Source organism: Dysidea avara, chromosome 8 (assembly GCF_963678975.1).
Source record: "Dysidea avara chromosome 8, odDysAvar1.4, whole genome shotgun sequence".
Taxonomy (NCBI): domain Eukaryota; kingdom Metazoa; phylum Porifera; class Demospongiae; order Dictyoceratida; family Dysideidae; genus Dysidea; species Dysidea avara.
The window spans coordinates 36,841,776-36,861,308 of NC_089279.1; the positions used below are offsets into that span (position 1 = coordinate 36,841,776).

Sequence of the window (19,533 nt, forward strand, 5' to 3'; positions counted from 1 at the left end):
GAAGCAAATTCGTGCAATGGAGGTATTACCTGATTTGACAACGGAGACGTTCACTACAGAAGAGGATCAGTTAGCTAAACAAGCTTACGAAGCGTTTCAGAACCAAAGTTACGAGAGTTGCTTGTCATGTTTAACCAAATTGGTAGAACTTCGTCCCACTGATCCACGCGTCTTGCACAACAGGTATTCTAGTTGTCACGTGTACATCACATCAAAGTGTGTCCCTAGGGCGGTAGCCAAGTACTGCCTGTCCAACCTGACCTTGACTGATGACTTTAGGAAGAGCCTGAACTTTATCAGTCAACGGGTGAGTATATATTAAATCACGAGGGTAGTCAACTACAACTAAGATCAAAATCAAATCAGGTGATCAAGAAGTCCTTGACTGAAAGAAGCGAGCAAGCAATATGCATCAACTTACAAACATACTAGGTTTTCATAACTGGTCTTATATAATACACTAGCAGCTGGGTGATATAGTAGATTTCTGGTGGGTGTTTACATTAACAAGAAACTGACCAAACTGAACAAGTCACATCTAATCTGTTTCAGTATATCACAAGATGGAATTGGCGAAGATACAGTTTCCTCTTTCATGTTATACTTGAAAGTGCCAACAACAAGCCATTTGAGGGAAGGTTAGAATGGCTCGTTTTAAGTGCTCCCAAACTAGACAGAGAAGCAGCCACTTAGTTTTGATGTTGGCCGTGACATTGCTTACTAATCTTGTACTGTGACTAAGGACACAGTGGATGTTATACTGTTAGCAATACAGGTGGCATAGCTAGTTTCCCCAACACATGACATTGTGCCAGTGTTCTCTCATAACTCACCTTGCACATTTGCTTGCTAATTATAAGTTTTGGGAAGGTTTATATTTGCACAGTCGTCATTTCTCACATACAAGATGCTTTTGTGCATAAGCCAATCACAGCCAGCCAAATGGGCATGTTGCCTGGTTTACAAAACTGGACATATCCATTGATGATTGAAATATTAAATAATGGTGAAAACCACCCAAGACAATTAAACAACAGAAGCCAGGAGCATTAAAAACAGTTGTATATCAACTACAATACCTTAACATTATTGAAATTAACTTTGGAATGACTAAACCAACACATTCAATGACATATACACTGAATGCCAGTTATATACTATGCTGCTCAGTTTCTTATAATAACTATGACATGTCCTGTTTGGTTGTGAATCATCAAGTTGTAGCTGAGCACTGCAAAGTTGTTAATAATATTTTACACATCATGTTTGTGTGCGTGTGTGTGTTAGTCCTACTCTAGTGATCACCAGACCAGTATGGTACTCCTGCTCAATCAAGCTATCATCCTAGCTAGGGTGAGTGTGTGTCATTAACTGTCATAACATATCTAACTTCTACCTAACATGATCATACCTTAACTATCAAGCAGTAATACTGTTTAGTAGACCCCCCCCCCCAATAAAATGAACAATACCTGCCAAAAATGCTGTCATTCAAAGCCATCATAGAAACATCATATGATGTCATCTTAGCTCCTGACCTTTCATCTGACTTCTGCTTGCCTTTTACGTGATTACCTACTTCATATAGTCACTTTCCTTAGAGGAGCTTATTTAGAAACTTTAAAACCACTCACGCTACTGTAATAGGGAGAAGATACCTGTGGCTGTGCTTATAAAATGATCACATGCTTATAAAACGATCACATAGTGACGATGACCTTAAACAGTCAGAGCACAGCAACAACACCTTGTAGTGATGTCAGCTGCTCTTTGCTGTAGAAAATAAGGCATGACAACCACACCCCCTACTGTACAACCACACCCCCTACTGTACAACCACACCCCCTACTGTACAACCACACCCCATACTGTATGTACAAGTGCTTCAGGTGCTACTTGACAATATCACCTTAATTGTATAGTTTAATCACATGATCCTCAATAGTCCCAATACAAAACCAGCGACTGGTGGTGATCACTAATGATCTCTAGATATCTTGGTTGTGCTTCATCTAAGGATTAAAATAATGTGTTTTGTTTTGTAAAGCGCTTACTTTTCTAGTTAAAACTGATGGAACAATATTTCATGCATAGCAATACTAGCACTAACAAGGTATTTATATTCTAAACCAAACAATGATGTCACACTTTGTTACATCGTCCATACATTTTAGTTCATCCAGAAACCAATCAATTTTGCTTAATTCATTTTAACGGCGCTTAAACCGCTTCCACCCTCCTCTGCCTACTGTAAATCTCACTTGGAGATAAACAGCAAGATCGGGATACTCTAATAAAGCAGTTACAGCCACACAGCTATGCTATAACAAAGAAGTAGTGAAGTAGTGAAGTATGGTTTCAACAATAAAAAGCAGTGAAACAAGACATATGAATGATGGTAGCTATTACAAACGCCAAAGATTTTCACACATAGCTGCCATGTTGTAACAGCTACCATCATTCATATCTCTTGCTTCACTACTTTTTATACATTTGTGGCTGTGACTGCTATATTAGAAATCTCAATCTTGCTGCTTATCTTGAGTGAGCTGTACAATAGATTGGGAATGGTTGTCATGTTCTGTAGGCCAAACTGTGGCTGGATCATTAAGGGGCGTAGTCATCGTGCTCTATTAAGGTTACGGTATAGTCACGGGCAATCATTCAAAATTTTGAATGCCTATCGATACTTTTTGAGAAGCCCATAAAACCAGTCTAGCAGCATGAAAAGTTTAAAATGAAGGTGAAGCCCTTCATATTTAATGTTTTTATGTAGCTACAGTGTAGTTTGAGGCAGGTGGAACACTACAATTTGTTGTAGTAACACAAGTAAGCCAGCCCATACATCGCTCAGCTCCAGCTGTCACTACCATGTTTTTCCACTGCCAAATACAGCAAAAGCTGTAGGCTCTATTGGCATTTCTGGGGCATGGTGATACTGTATATTAAATTTATTAGGTCCTGTGGAAGCGTTTTTGACGTGTTTCTTCCCAGTGACAGAGATACAAACCTCAAAGCTCTTGTTTCACTAAAAAAAACTACTAAAAGTTCAATAAAACATCTGTACAACCAGTAACTTAAAAAATTGCTTCCACAGGACCTAAATATTTTAGTTGTTGTTTAGTTATTTGTGTTGAAATTATAAGGATTCAGTAATCTGTTTGTCTGGTTTTTGGGAAAACATCGCTCTATTGTGGACCACACACCCAAGAACAGTCATTGTTCTACCTTAACACAAACAAGCACAATTAGTTGTATTGCTAAACACAACACAGTTGTTGAAATTATTTATCCCTGCTTGGGTTAAAGCAGGTTTTGTAATTTGTTCTGCCCACACATTTTATACTATTCCGTAACCTTAAGAGTGTGGCTGCCACCTTTGATTCCATGCCTTATCAATTGTGGATTTTAGAATGGCCACCCTGACATTTTGATTGTCACTGCCTTTTAACAATTTGGCTGTTTGGTATATATAGATAATACTTTTAAATCCCAAAAGCTGTTTGTTTTTAGAAAACAATATTACAATCTTGACTTGTTGAATGCTCTATTAGGATAAGTGTGTTGTTGGAATATCTTGTATTGTGCTTGGCAAAAAACAAAAACTTTATAAATTTCACAATTTTTTAATAGTCTTTTCCATGTTGTACTGATCTATTTTCCTTAATGGTTTACCAGCTAGTTTAATTGTATACTGGCCAACCTGGTGTACAAGTAGTCTAGTGTAAACACTGGTCCATTTGTAGGTGTTGTTGTGTATGTATGAAATAGTGTTATTGTGTGTACATTGGTGTGGGGGGACCACATTTACTGTATGATACATTGTCATATCTCCTGATGTGTGGTGACACACTAACACATGATAATACTTTAACTCATCCCATACCATAATAGTTACATCAACACTGTCAAGCTGTTGAACTACTAGAGAAGGTATATCAACATGTAGGGAGTACACAGGCTACAGCTGGCTCCCTACTAATGGAGCTATATCTCACCACTTATCAGCTGGACAAGGCTGTTATGATGGCTTCTGATGAGAAACTTGCTGATCAGGTGAGCAACCAACCCAACACACTAATAGTTAAATGCATTGTTTCCTCTTCTAGTTGAATGTTAACCAGTTACAGTTACACCAGGTGTGTGTACGTCTGTGTTTGTGTGTGTACGTCTGTGTTTGTGTGTGTGTGTGTGTGTGTGTGTAGTGTTTCTAGCGTTTCTGGATATGATTACATCATTATGGATTATCGTACAGTTCAGAGCTCGACTGGCAATGCTACAGAAGAACCTCAAAGGCTGCAAGAAGGAGATTAAGAGTCTCTCAGTGATTGAGAATGCTGTTAGTAACTGTGATGTTACTTGTTACTTAGTTACCTGATCACCTAGGTGACACATGTAGCCTTCCTCAAGGCCAACTATGAGTACTTACGAGGGAACTATCGTAAAAGTGTCAAGCTGTTAACCTCCGCTCCAAAGACACCATTACTGACTGACGCTGGTCAATGCCTTCCTTCACTATACTTCAACAATCTTGGTTGTCTACACTATCACATGGGCAAGTACAGTTTGGCATCTTACTACTTCAGTAAGGCTCTCTATGAGAATGATTCTGCCCTCAACGACTTCCCACCATTGGAGAAAGGTAGTTGTTGGTGGATGTGTCGTGTGTTGTCTGTCATGTGATCTGTTGTTATAGCAACACTGTCAGGACGTCCATTGGCAGTACTGGGGGTAAACTGTCGTCAAGTGTTGTTATATAATCTTGGACTACAACAACTATATGCTGGTCAACCAACTGCTGCATTCACTTCTTTGTTGGAAGCAGTACAAGTGTTTCACACTAATCCACTGTTGTGGCTTCGGTTGGCTGAGACTTCAATAGCGGCTTACAATAAGGTTGTTGTAAACTGTTACCATGGTAATTGTTATAGTACCCGCAGGCACAGATGGACTATGCAAAGCAACAGCGTTACCATAGTGACACAATTCAAACTGTAGTTGGAGCTGGTTTCCATCAGAAACTTGTTGTCATGCCGATGGAGGTGGGTCATTTATCACGTGACGGATCATCAGCAGCCATGCCAACCCCATCACTTGACTTTGCTAACATCTGTCTGCGTAATGCTCTCTACTTGCTACCTCCTGCTGCCACAACAAACAATGAGACTATGGTATCGGCGTTGCCATGTCCACCACTCCATGGTGATACTGTGATGTCATTAAGGGCATCCATCCTGGCTAACAGTTCTTATGTGTCGTTACGTCAAGGTGACCCAGTGTCTTCACTACACTACAGTAAACAACTTTTGGCTATTCCTTCACTGTCATTTCCACTGATGTAAGTGTCATATTAACAAGACAGTTATGAGCTATATATGTGTACCATAGTTAGTGGGCTATATAATAGTTAGACACCAAGACCAAGGGAACTAAGTGATGTAGTAACCCCTATGATCCGAGGCTGTAGCATCCTGAGCGTAGCTAGGGTGCTACTAAGGGCCAGAGGGGTTACTAAATTGCTTAGTTCCCGTTGGTCGCGGTGTCTAACTTATTTAGACTATGGTTTAAAGTACATACCTTTATAGCCAGAGTATTAGGGTGGGGTGAAAGAGCAATGCAGAACAGCAGAACGGTTTCTTCCTGAAGTCCTTACAGCACCCACAAAAATAATTACTCAACCGGTGACCAGAGTAATGGCTAGAGCTATGGTAGATACACCGCTTAGTCTACTATTAGTCCAGAAGTATTCGCAGAACATGGAGAAGAATTGTATTACAGTATTATCAAGTACTCCAATGTACCTTTCATGTTATAATTATTTTTCACGTACAAAATTGCCTGAGGGCAGGTTTCTAAATGAACACGTGTAGGTGACTAAATGAGCATGTCAGGTGACTAAGTGATCTAGTAACCCTCTAAATGAGCTGTACCATAGTCTAGTTGTTGTTACATGGACATAACATAACTTTTAACAAGTTGTGAATGTATTTTAGACAACCAATTCAGATCTCACTTTGGTCAATTTTAACCCACCAATTGTAGTGAATATATGTGGATACAAAATTTCCACACTCATCCTCTGGTGGTTGGTTAATGGGTGATACTGAAGAGGAGGTTCATGTAGTTAGTAGTATCAGTTGGGGCTGTAGTGTTGGTATTGGCTTATTCTTGCAATATCGTCAATATTTATGTTATTCATATCATCCCCTATTAATGGGTCCGGGGAGAGGGTGTGAGACTTAGGTTGTTGAACGACTCACCAAATGAGGAGGAGCTAGTTTCAGTCTCGTATTTTGATATTCTATGATGAGTTTGTATATGAGTTTGTTGTGTGGGTATATCTGAGTGTGTATGTGTGTATAGGTGGGAGGGGGGAGGAAGAGAGAGACAAGGTGTTACAATGTGAATCAGATTAGCTGGCAGTGTCAATGGTCCACTGTCAGGGTTGATACTGTTGTTACTAGACATGAACATTCATTAAAGTGTGTGAATTTGTTTAGTGTTGTCTTGAATTATGGTCCAAGCTAGCTATGGCTAACTAGATAATATGATGTTTCTTTCATAATTGAATATCATAATATTATTAGGTTACTAGCTCACTTGTATGGTGCTGAGTGTTGTATATTATTGGGGATGACTGGTGAAGCCATACAACACCTCACAATGGACCTACTGAACAATGACCATCCTGAGGGGACCACCCCTGGTTAGTGACCACCAGTATCACTAGTAACTATGATAATTGTTGTGTACTGGTAGCTGCTACTGGTGGAGGTGTAGATACTAGTCCCAACCATTGTAGAGCTAGTGTATTAATGAACATTGCTAGTGTGTGTTGTGTGAGGAAGGAGATGGAGAAGGCTAGGAAGGCTCTACTACAAGCTTGTGCTTGTCTACCATTGCCACAGAGGAATGGACCACTCCATGCTAAAGCTATCTTGTTATCTGCTTATATTGAACTACATACTGGTAAGTTGTCTGTCCGTGTGTGTGTTGTGTAATTCCAAGGTCTGATTAAATCACTAAACCTGTGTGTGTGTGTGTGTGTGTGTGTGTGTGTGTGTGTGTGTGTGTGTGTGTGTGTGTGTGTGTGTGTGTGTGTGTGTGTGTGTGTGTGTGTGTGTGTGTGTGTGTGTGTGTGTGTGTGTGTGTGTGTGTGTGTGTGTGTGTGTGTGTGTGTGTGTGTGTGTGTGTGTGTGTGTGTGTGTGTGTGTGTGTGTGTGTGTGTGTGTGTGTGTGTGTGTGTGTGTGTGTGTGTGTGTGTGTGTGTGTGTGTGTGTGTAATTCCAAGGTCTGATTATATCACTAAACTTGTTTGTGTGTGTGTGTGCGTGTGTGTGTGTGTGTGTGTGTGTGTGTTATGTAATTCCAAGGTCTGATTATATCACTAAACCTGTTGTATGTGTGTAGTATAGTCAGAGTTGGGGTCGTTACACTAAAAATGTAACTAGTTACATAGTATTCGTTACTTTTACATGATATTACTTACTGAAAAAAGTAACAAGTTACATATTACTGGCTACTCTGAAGGCTGTAACCAGTAATAATATTACATGTTACATTTGTTCATTATAAACTATAAAGTAAGTTCAACCTTCTAAATACAAGCTACTAGCCTACATGAGCGAGACATGTGTTTCTCTGGTGTAGTTCAGCCACAAATACATACTTTGTTGTTGTGTCTTAGCCTCAAGGGCACTCCCCAAGAGTCCCCATACACTATCATTCTTTGTCCATATCTATAACGCTATCTCCAGTCTTGTCTGGTCCCAAAATGCAATCAATCACGTGCCTGGATACAATGCGCCTTAAAAGGAAGTAACGTGTATTTCCGGATGCAATATCTGTTACATATTACTCGCTACTTTGTCATATAATGCATTAGATTACTTGTCACTGTAAAGGTAATATTTGTAACGCGGTACCCCCAACGCTGAGTATAGTACAGTGGAACCTGTGTATAATGGTCACCTTGGGACCAGATATATCTGGCCTTTATATACAGGTGGCTGTTATAGAGAAAACCTGTATAAGGTGGTCAGCAGCATTTTAGTGGCTATGGCCGTTATAAATGAGTGATTATTATTAAGAGGCTCGTGCCAACCGCAATGAAGTAATATTTTAGTACAGAAAGGACAAGTTATGAATGTTGGTTATAGCTATTGAATACGTTTAAGCAGTGAAGCCTGATAGATTATATAGTATTCATTGAAAGGCAGGAAGAGTAATAATTGTGCATTAATTGAAAGGGTGCCGTGGTGCCAGACAGTTGGCTTAACAAGCCACCATAAAAGGTAGCGACCGCTATATGAAGGAGAAAGTTATGTATACAGTGATTCATAGGCGAATTCTTGGTTGGCTGTTATACTCGTTAGACAGGTGACCGCTTAATGCAGACAACAGTGCATACATTTGTATGGGAAAATATTTGGGACCTCATGTCCATGGCCATTATGCAGAGGTGACCGCTTAATCCAGGTGACCGTAACACTGGTTCCACTGTACTAGTATTTTAAAAATTGTTAATGAAGTAGGGATCTATGTAATAAAAAGTAGTGAAACAAGAGGTGAATGATGGTATTACAGCATAGCTCGGTGGGAAAGTCCCTACTTTGCCATTAAACAAAATTATAGCTAATGTGCCAAAGTAGGGATTTTCCCATGAGCTTTGCTGTAATACCATCATTCATCTCTTGTTTCACTACTTTTTATTACATAGATCCCTACTTCATTTTTAATTAACAATTTTTAATATACTAGTTTGTTTAGTTTTGATGTTATAGCACAGCTAGTTACAGTGTAACTTGTGACTATGGACTTTATTCACAATGACATCACAAGCACAAGATGGCCGCATTATTTGTGGTAATATTGTACAGGCACCTATGGAGAAATTCTTTTGATCGATCATGTTTCAGCCAGGCAAGAAGATATCGAGCTCTAAGCAACAGATACGATTACAAGACAGTACAACAAATGATTTGTAATGTATTCCGGAAATTTTGAGATAATTATCGCTTTTGTGCAATAGTTTTTGTTATTTTATACCATACCTGTTGACTACTGGTCGGTATCTTGCTTCACGAGTGAAATATGATAGATCAAAACAATTTCTCCATAGGCCCCTGTACAATAGTACCCCAAATAATGCGGCCATCTTGTTGTGAGTGACGTCATTGTGGATAAAGTCCATTGTATTAGAATTATTATGCATGACTGTTGTATTATAGTGACTGTTCTATTAGAGTATCTCAAGTCAGCCAAGGGGTGTGTAGCTAGCTAGACCAATAAGGGGTGAGGTCATCTTGTTTACTGTTAAGTAAATAGCTAGATTGTTAAGAGGTGTGGTCTCTGCACTCTATCACTATTGATCTTTGTTTGATGGTGAACCTATCACGAATGAGATCCCATTTGCAAAGTTGCAGATAGCTAGCTAGTATACCACTTATAGTAGCGCTGGGACTGAAGTGCTTCTGAAATCCAGCTCTGAAATAATTCTGTGGCATCTAAATTTGCTGCTGAAAGATAGTGTTGATATGAAAAGTTAATGCGTCGTAATGGTTTTGTTGGATGAAGAAGACGAGCAGCCTGACTGAAGATAAAAGAAACAACAAGGCACAGAGGGCCTACACTCGTCAGAACCCCAAAAGGCACATCCCACTGGTGAGTTTGTTATTGTAGCGTAAAATGAGTGAGTGAGTAGAGTGAGTGAGTGAGTAGAGTGAGTGAGTGAGTAGAGTGAGTGAGTAGAGTGAGTGAGTAAGGCAGACCAAATTTCAAGTTTTGATTTAAAAAATTTAAAACTCCAATTAATGCTAAGTGTTTTCTTGTTTGTAATGCTGTATTTCACGTTAGATGAGCTAATATTCCATAAAGATGATTTTTGTTGTGTAAGATGTCTCTTGGGTGATTATTGAAGGCGCATTTTAGACAGCGCACGTTATGTTTAGGGGATCCCTACTTAAACAGTACTACCGTACTGTTTGATATCGTCAGTATTTGTGTGTGCCCACACATATTTAGTGTGTCTTGTCTGTGTTTGTGTGTAGTAGTAGCAGTTGTGCGTGCATTCGTACATTCGTGCATGCATGATAGTGTAGTGTATAGTAGACACTGGTACACACTAGTCTGGCGTAGCCAACCCCTGCGCATAGTGTGAGGGTCTGGTGACATCCGCATTTAGTACCTGTGCATATGGAATGCAATTGAATTTGAAAATACGTGCGAAACACGTGGACAGTTTCCAGTAACAAAGCACAACAGCTACTGTACTTGCACTTGAATAGCGTCTATTTCCTCTACAAACCCTTACATTTGTGCTGGTTGTGGAAAAGACATAAGAAGCTTGCCATAATCAATGGGTAAATCGGGAATAACGTCATAGAATGTTGTTTATTGGTCACTAAGCAATCTGATTGGACGCACTAGTTTTTTGTAAGGCTGGCACAGGTACTGAATGCGGCTGTCACCAGACCCTCGCGCTATGCACGCGGATCGGCTACGCCAGACTAGGTTCACACATCAAGTAGTCACATACCTACACATTATCACAGGTAATGTTACTGGAGCAATTCAACTGTTAAGGAGACACCAAACTACTACACAGTACAACTTGCTCACTAATGGCAGCAGCAGCCAACAGGACAAGAAGAGACTAGCCAATAACAACAGGCGTGTGTTGTCATGACATTTTGTAATCTTTTAATGTGACATGTTATGATAACCAAACACAACATACAACGTTATTAGCCATACAAGAAGGAGTGAAGGTTATGTTATAATATTGATGGTATAGTAGTGACTGTTGCTGCAGATAGGGAGGGGTGTGGCTACCTCACTTGGAAGGGTCAAATGTAAGTCTAGTAGCACTACTATATTAGGTTGTTGACTTTAGAAGGGAATTTCCCACGATGTCACTGGTTGTATTAAATAGTATGAAGTTAGCTGGTATCAGGCTGAGAGGAGATTTCAGGAACAACAGAAAGAAGAAGAAACAGGTAAATATCTTGTTAAACTGTTAGTAATACTGTGTAATGTTTTGTGGAGTACAGAGAAGTTCACTCATGAGGGGAGTGAAAGGACAAGACAACAAAGATGCCCTTGAATAGCTTTGTTCTTAATAGTCACTTGTGTTATCCAGCTGTCCAGCACTTGACAGTCAGTGCTGGGGGTGGTGGTAAGGGAATTCAATCTAGCCCCAGGGGAGGAGGGGGAAGGAGAACAGGCTGTAGATATTACAGTAGACATTGTAGAATAGATATTCAGATAATTATTCCTCACTGACATTTTAATGAAAATTTACATCACGTGTCACGGTGTTATCAGTTGATTGCTAAATCGCTCAAATAGAACAATCAGGCATTGTGAAATGAAACGAAAAACATCCCCTCGTGCGTAGACGCAATGAGAGTGGTTACGTTTACAGTAATGCAGGATAGCTAATTTGCTTGCGATATAGCGCGCTGGGCGCGAGAAACGCACCTACTGCAAACATAATTTCCCCCGAGGGAAAGGTGAACGTTATATTAGAGTATTTTGGTACCTCCAGCGAAAAGACTAACAAGACATGAAAGACACTTTATACTTGACGAAACAGTAGTCGTTAGCTATAAATGTTCTATTAAATGCACTGTAGCGGTAATTTAAAGCGGTAAATGTAACCGCCGTCAACTGGCAGCTGGTTTGTCAGTTGCTAGGAAATTTTGTAAAAGTTGCAGCTCTAGAATAGTTAGTGTACGTAGAGCAGTACTGAGTGTAGGTAGTTTAGTATTAAGTGTAGTGAGTGATAGTGTAAATAGTTAGGTGTAGCTGAAAAGAGTCTGGCTCAGAGTTCTGCTTTTCCAGTGAGCTTTCTTTCTAGACTTAAAGAATTTACAGCATTTGGGTCTAGCTTTGTTGACTCTTAATAGCTTTAGTCTAGCTTTGTTGGCTTCTTTTATTTTTAAAGCTTTAGTCTAGCTTTGTTGGCTTCTTTCATTTTTAAAGCTTTTCTAGCTTTGTTGGCTTCTTTTATTTTAAAGCTTTGTTGGTTTCTTTTATTTTAAAGCTTTAGTCTAGCTTTGTTGGCTTCTTTCATTTTTAAAGTTTTAGTCTAGCTTTGTTGGCTTCTTTTATTTTAAAGCTATAGTCTAGCTTTGTTGGCTTCTTTCATTTTTAAAGTTTTAGTCTAGCTTTGTTGGCTTCTTTCATTCTTAAAGCTTCCCTAGCTTTGTTGGCTTCTTTCATTTTTAAACCTTTAGTCTAGCTTTGTTGGCTTCTTTCATTCTTAAAGCTTTAGTCTAACTTTGTTGGTTTCTTTTATTTTTAAAGCTTAAGTCTAACTTTGTTGGTTTCTTTTATTTTTAAAGCTTAAGTCTAGCTTTGTTGGCTTCTTTTATTTTTAAAGCTTTGTTGGTTTCTTTCATTTTTAAAGCTTTAGTCCAGCTTTGTTGGCTTCCTTCATTTTTAAAGCTTTAGTCTAGCTTTGTTGGCTTCTTTCATTCTTAAAGCTTTAGTCTAACTTTGTTGGTTTCTTTTAATTTTAAAGCTTAAGTCTAGCTTTGTTGGCTTCTTTTATTTTTAAAGCTTTGGTCTAGTTTTGTTGGCTTCTTAATAGCTAATGGCTTACGTTTACAGAGAAGGTTTTAGCTAAGTTGAAAAATTGCTTCAAATTCTGAGCTAGACTTGTTGGCTGCTACATTAGTAAAGAACTAGTAACATTTGTCATCTACCTGACTGTTAGCTGTAGTGTTGACATAGTAGGAGTATAGCATTAGCTACTAGTATTGTGATAGTAGTTGAGTAGTAGCTTCTAGTGTAGTCTAGTAGTTAGGTTATGTTGTGACTTGTTGTTGTTTATTGTGAAGTGGAGCAAGGACAACAAGTGAGTGAACTGTATAGCTAGTAGCTAAACTAACAGAGATGGGATAAAGCTTAACTGGAGGCTTACAGCAATATCTATAGTTAAATGGCTGAAATCAATTTACTTCTAATATTTTACGTACTAACTGAGACAACAATTGAGTTAGCTACAAGAAGCTCTTCACTTATTAGTGCTCATAATGGCCATTGTGTAGCTATATAGAAAGAGGCTAAAACTGTCTACAGAGCTGTAGGAGGCCATTGTAATGATCAGTGTGTGTAGTTGAACCATTCCAAACTGCTTTACCCCATCTCTGAGTAGTTGTCACTGAGGGTAGCTAGTCTGGTCAAGGATGAAGTGTTGACTATTTTTGGCTTTACGTTGAACAATGGCTCCAGCACAACTAGAATTGTAATTTGTAGCTTTCGCAGTTCAACTATTGTTAGAAATAATTACGAGGATTATATAAATTTTATTAGAAAGCCAAAATGTTGTAAATATTAACAGATTTTATTACATTTGCAATCTATAATAGATTTATAGAAATAGATTTCAATTATAGAAATCCTAAATATTGTAAATCTTAAAATTCCGACAGATTTCTAGAAATAGTATGTAAATCTACAAATATTGTAAATCTGTAAATATTCCGATAGATTTCATTTCCGTACTAATCTCTTCCACAAGTCCCAATTCTTGTCCGATACTCAAATAATGTCAAATCTTAACATTTCATGATGGACCCCTCAACGTTACCAATTGACATAGTTTTAATTAATTAATAAAAATTTTATCAAAATCAGAACAAAATGACACTTGCGGCCATTACAGTCATAAAATAGTACAAAGTGAAAACTAAAGAAAAGTAGCTAATAAAAAGAAATGATCAGTTTTGTTTGACATCCTCTACTTTCTCTGTTCTTGTTAATTACTTCTTGTAGTGATCTAATCCTCTTCTTAACATCTTCAGTGTAATCATCAGAGGGTAGGTATAGCCCTTGTAATGTGTTGTTATTGTAGAGGGCTTGTAGTAGACGTTGAGCAGCTTCTCCACTGATCTTGTTGTCCCACATCCCCAGTACAACTAGTGATGTATTGTTCTTCATTGTAGTGGCAATGACATCACAAGCTTCATCAGTGATGAGATTGTTGTAAATGTTGAGCACCTTCAGTTTGTTACCTTTTGATAGTGCAGTGAATAGGGTAATGGCTGATGGTGATGATAAGCTGGTACTATTCATGTTCAGTGTCACTAGCCTAGAGGAGGGATGGGTCAACATGTTGTAGAGAGCAGGGTCCTCTCCGATGGTGTCGTTATTACTAATATTCAACTCTTCCACTCTACAGTGTATGATGAGGTCATTAATGGAGGAAGAGGAAGATCTGGTGAAGCCATTAAACCTCAAGTTGAGTTCTTTAATATTGACATCAGATGACATCAGATCACGGTGAAGGACACGACAGCCATGATCCTGGATATGGCAGTTAAACAAGTCAAGCTTCTTCCACTCCTTGTGGGGTGAGCAGGTAAGGAAGAGTGTAACACACTCAACATCATAAACGGTTAGGCTAGTCTTCTCAAGATTGATTACTTTATCATCGAAAGTTTTTCCTTGTTGTATAGAAGTGTAAAAGGCTTCGTCGTTGGCCTCATAGAAGCAGCGAAATAGTCGAAGACACTTCAGTTGATCCTTCAAGTATGTTTCAGCGATGGTGATCGTGTCGTCCCCTCCAGAGAGAAATTGTTTAAAAGCAGATCGCTGTCCCTTGGTAAGCGAGGTGTACATTGCAAACATGTTTGAATGAATATCGCTCCAGAACTTCGCTTCGAGCACTCGCAGCTCTTCGTCTGGTGGAAGCTGAGTGATATGATAAGCGGACAAGAACTCCTGAATGGAGAAATGGACAAAGTTAAATGTCATCGTTTTCCCAGCGAGCCCGAAGTGCTGAACAGCCTGTAGTAGTCCGTATCCGTTCAGAGCTCCTTCGATAGCTTCGATGCCTGGACAAGCTGCTCTCATCTCCTCCAAGGTAAAGATTAGCTTGTTGTTATTAAGACCCTCAAGCGATAGTTTTGATAACTGCTGAACTATTGTATTATAGGGCTGGGTGAGTTTGGCTAGATCAGTGATGGTGTTATCAAGAGGTTGACCAGACTTGGCAAGATGTCGACAGATGGTAAGACAGATGAAGTAATTGTAGAGTTGTGTAGAATTGCTAGGAAGGGGAATTCCCTGTTTGTATAGATAAATCAAGATTACCATATTGAAGGGGATGAAACACAGGCCATTGATAGTCAGATTATCTTCGAGATATTCGGTGAGCTCTTTGACTGCTTGTGGTAATACTTGTTTTATGAAATTTATTCTTTCTGTTTCAGTGAAGCCTAAGATATCTACTCTAAGCGTTGCCTGTTTGCGGAGATTTTCTGAGGCGTGTGGACGAGATGACACGATCAAGCCACATTTGGGTAGTACGCGACGTTCAAGAATTTTTGAGATCAAGCTATTTTTCTGAAACTCTGCTGGAAATTCATCGTAGCCATCCAAAAGGAAGACAAGATCCTTGCCACCATTCTGAAAAAGGTAATCGTCACAAGCGTCAGTGATCTGTGATGCTCTTCTGTACCCTACACAGAACAACTGGAGGAGGTCATGGACTGATGTAGTTTGCTGTACAATGGGATCACGCAGACAGACAAGGAGAACAAACTTGAACACTTTTAATATTTGTTTATCACCCCACCGATATGCAATTTCTTTTAGTAAAACAGATTTGCCAATACCGGGAAGACCTTCAACTAAGATAAATTGTGGTTCATCGTTCTTTTCTAGTGGGGCTAGGATTTGTTCAACATCTTTAGTAACAGTACTAGTATCAAGGACCTCTTGTAATGGCTGATAGCTAGGATGACGTTTGGGGACTGGCTGACTACTAGCTAGTGAAGCAATGTCACCTGTTTGTGTCAGTTTAGTGATGGCCATGGCTTGTTGTAAGTTGTGATGTCCTTCATAATGAATCAGTACAAGAGGTTGGAAATTCTTTGGCTGGTCCGGTGGCCAAGTGTCATCATCAACCCTGAACCGTGCTTGTACATTAAGCTGGCCCACCATGTTGGACAACATGGAGACTCCTATCAACAACACATAAAATGGAGCACACAATAATGTGTCCACTCTACCTTGATCAGTGACCGTTGACTTGTCCATGTCAGGTTTGGAGGTCACTATAGTTAGTGAAGACAACACAATAGCTAGTTAATACAATTGTTTACCTACACATGTTGTACACACACAATATAACTAGTCACCTTTATCAGGAGCTTGATCACTGGACACTGCAGGTGACTCAATAACTTTAAACAACTTCTCCCAACTGGCAGAGGGGTCCACTTCAAGCCACTTCTCCAACACAGCATCACAACAAGGCTCAGCCTTATCATGATTGTCATATTTTATGATGTCAAGTCTTCCTTTGGGTAGACCCAGTAGTGTTCCTATCATTCTCCAGTGAACAGCATAATTGGGGGTAATATGGTTATGAAGATCCTTCAGTAGTGGAGTACTGGTAGCTGTAGTATGCAGAGTCCGTATACTACACTATATTTATTATCCGGATATTAATATACTTACCCTTCTCAGGTGTTTTAAACTGGTTTAGTCCTTCATGATCACTTCGATCCATCTCCTGATTTATTGCTGGGTATAAGGGGAGGTGATCTACCACAGATCGCAGTGTTCGTGATCAATAATAGTACTAGTCGTAAAAAACTTTGCAAAGCCACGCCCTCTTGAAAAAACAGGAAGTTGGGGTTTTCTTGTGTTATTATCACGTGCAATTCAAATTTGAATATATACTATACAGTTTTGCTGATCTACCATCCTACCTGAGGTGTCTGGTCTGTGAGTAGCTAACAAGAGATGAGCTGAAGAGAAAGATACCAACACGTGAGTCTGTAATGTTGCTCTAAAAGTTTACACCGCCTTGCGCGCACACATACATGTAAGCTAGGGCAATGGAAATTAGCTTATTTCCGAGCTTATTTCACTCCAATCCGGCAAAAGATCTGGCCCACAAATTCTATCGACCAGTATATCATTAACTTCTACTGTTTACAAAGTAATGTAGCACAAGTCAGATTATGAATCACTTGAACATAACATTTAGTTCCCTGTCAGTTTGGCTTGAGGACAAAACATTCTTGTGAATCACAACTGTTCACTGTTACTGATGACTTTACCAAAGCATTAAATAACAAACTGCAAGATGTTGGTATATTAGATCTGTCCAAGGTATTTGATAAAGTTCCACGTAAAAGATAAGTTTGAATTGAGGGGTCATTCGCTTCTAGATATATCGTCGATGGTGGCTGGAAAAGTAGAAATTTATTTCACAAATGTAGAAATTTAATTTGAAATGTCCAACTTCAAACAACAGTTCTATCTATGCAATAGCTGAGCTGTGAATCACTCAAACTAGCTGGGTATGTAATTGTACTCTGGTGAATCCTTTATAAGGTAAATTAGTTCGGTTTGTGTGCCAGCAGGCTTGTTACACCACACACCCGTTACAACCTGCCGAGTACACTGTGTACTGTTTGTGGAGTTATCAAGACTATATGAGGCATTTCTGCTGGCAAACCATTCAACCAGTTCCTTAACCAGCAAAAACCATTTTGTTCACTACTTTGACAGGAGTCAAAAGGTCAGAAATGTATTTGGAAAGGTGAAAATTTATTTCAAAATGTGTAGAAATGCGGAAATTACATGCTCAGAGCTGAAATTTTGAAATTTTGTCAATGAGATTTAGAGTGAAGGACCCCTCAAACTGAATCCTAGATGAGATTTTGGGATGATTAGAGTGTTACTTGAGCAATTACTGTTGTCACTGATGGTTCCTCTTGTAAAGTCACATCAGGGGTATCAACCTGTAATACAAGGTTCCATCTTGGGTCCTATCCTGTGTTTACTATAACATATCATAACTGAAGACACTGATACCCAGATGAAACTCTTCACAGACGATTGTTTGATATACAAAAAGTTATTCATTGACCACCAAACACTCCAACAGGGTCTAACAATATTGTCAAAAAATTGCTAATGGCTTTTAATGTTAGTAAAATAAATAAATTTTTAACCACATAGCAAAAGTTTGTAATGAATGTTACCTCACTGACATCACTGAACAACACTTGTATCTCTTGGATTACATTATAGACTGTCATGGAAACCACACAGTTTTATTACAATGAAATCTTCAGCATTGTCCTAGACATCTTCGTGAGCTAACATAATATCAATTTGTGATACTCATAATAAAGTATTGTTCACCGATATGAGATCCTTATCACCAAACCCATATAAATCAAGTTGAGATGGTCCAGCATAGAGCTGGTAAACCCATGGAGAAGAAATCAATGTAACAGTGTCACACACATCCTTGAAAACTAACTTGCTAATGGTAAGACTGATCTTACTAAAATACTACATGAGTTATTACCTTCCCATGAGATCATCTGTGTTGAGGACTTGATATTCACACAACCTTCAACTAGCACCCTACAAAGAATTGATGTATACAAGTATTCCTTCCTACCAAGAACAGTACCAGATTGGAATAGGCTTGTTTGAGTCAAATAGTGTAGAAGTATTTACCGTAATTTGCTTTGTCTTTATGCAAAAAAATTTCGTGATGAAAATAGTTTCATATGATTTATATGAATGACTGCTCTATTAGAGTAGTTTGATCTTATGATGTAAATTCTAACTAGGTTCTGAATACACTGAACTATGACTAAACCAAGCACATGCAAGGTGTGTTGCTTAGCCGTAATCTGAACAGCTTACAGGTTGATCCACAACAAGTTCAGCCCAACTATAGTATGTTCACGTTGAGCTGAATCCTCAAAAACATTTAATAACTCATGGATGCAATTACTCACGATCTTGAAATTTGGCTCATTTGTAGTACTGCTTGACCCACTAAAAATGTTTCAAAATCTTTTTGTTCAAATGTTTGACATGATATTTATGGCCAATCAAAATTTTCACAATACATTTCCTATAGGGAAGCCATACAAATACAGTGTCCATTAAAACACTTTCCCGAACTTTTAATGGAGCCAAACTGTATGTGTCTGTTGTTGACACCTTTGCAGTTACCAATAATCATCTGTTTGGCTGAAATGTTAACTCTGTTGAGAAAAAATCCACATTTAATTTTTAGGGCTTTTTTCAGGATTCAGCTCAACGTGAACATACTATAGATGGTGCTAGCTATTTGCTCTCACGCTGGAATACTTTACACTAAATTTTTCTTCTGTTCACTGGTCAAGATTGTGGTAGTTGTGATGTCCAAGAGTACATGATAAAACTCCCTATTATTATCATCTACTCTTGATCTAACTAATAAATGAAGTTCATTTATACTAATATGTGATTTTGTGTGAAAAGTTTTCAAAGCACATAAAATTTAACCTCAGTAGTAGCAGAGAAACATAAGGTGATCTGTGTAGTGTATGCATACGTGGTGTGGTGTGTGTGTGTGTGAGGGTCCATGTTATCAACCTCCTCATGGTTGCCCGGTAACATGCCACTCTGGTGGTGTGGCTAATGGCATTTGAAGCAGAAACCAGTTGTTTTTAAGCCAGAAAAACAGTATTTTTGAGTAAGTCATGAGTGAATCCATAT

At 38.8% G+C, this 19,533-nt stretch overlaps 2 protein-coding genes across 8 annotated transcripts; one reads left to right on the plus strand and one right to left on the minus strand.

Annotated features, from left to right (window-relative positions):
- The first annotated feature begins 15 nt into the window (after nucleotides 1-15).
- On the plus strand, nucleotides 16-15,615 carry LOC136263494 (CCR4-NOT transcription complex subunit 10-like). 7 transcript variants are annotated; one of them, XM_066058028.1, is made up of 21 exons: nucleotides 16-183; nucleotides 229-307; nucleotides 1,288-1,353; nucleotides 3,895-4,056; nucleotides 4,110-4,139; nucleotides 4,256-4,339; nucleotides 4,387-4,642; nucleotides 4,697-4,896; nucleotides 4,941-5,338; nucleotides 6,588-6,706; nucleotides 6,760-6,969; nucleotides 10,554-10,769; nucleotides 10,814-10,853; nucleotides 10,934-10,997; nucleotides 14,189-14,368; nucleotides 14,466-14,611; nucleotides 14,660-14,872; nucleotides 14,945-15,019; nucleotides 15,088-15,160; nucleotides 15,222-15,426; nucleotides 15,479-15,615. In XM_066058028.1, the coding sequence occupies exons 1-12, from the start codon at nucleotides 17-19 to the stop codon at nucleotides 10,685-10,687; spliced, it is 1,905 nt and encodes a 634-aa protein (XP_065914100.1). In that variant the 5' UTR covers nucleotide 16; the 3' UTR covers nucleotides 10,688-10,769; nucleotides 10,814-10,853; nucleotides 10,934-10,997; nucleotides 14,189-14,368; nucleotides 14,466-14,611; nucleotides 14,660-14,872; nucleotides 14,945-15,019; nucleotides 15,088-15,160; nucleotides 15,222-15,426; nucleotides 15,479-15,615. The 7 variants fall into 7 exon arrangements, with proteins under 7 accessions (XP_065914100.1, XP_065914097.1, XP_065914098.1 ...); XM_066058025.1 differs by having other exon boundaries at nucleotides 10,554-10,853; XM_066058026.1 differs by having other exon boundaries at nucleotides 10,814-10,997.
- LOC136263489 (protein NLRC3-like) lies at nucleotides 13,636-16,696 on the minus strand. The gene is made up of 4 exons (XM_066058018.1): nucleotides 16,474-16,696; nucleotides 16,152-16,412; nucleotides 16,023-16,067; nucleotides 13,636-15,974 (listed from the first exon to the last, which is right to left on the minus strand). Exons 1-4 carry the CDS (start codon nucleotides 16,523-16,525, stop codon nucleotides 13,711-13,713), a joined length of 2,622 nt encoding a protein of 873 aa, XP_065914090.1. The 5' UTR covers nucleotides 16,526-16,696; the 3' UTR covers nucleotides 13,636-13,710.
- Between the last annotated feature and the right edge of the window lie 2,837 nt (nucleotides 16,697-19,533).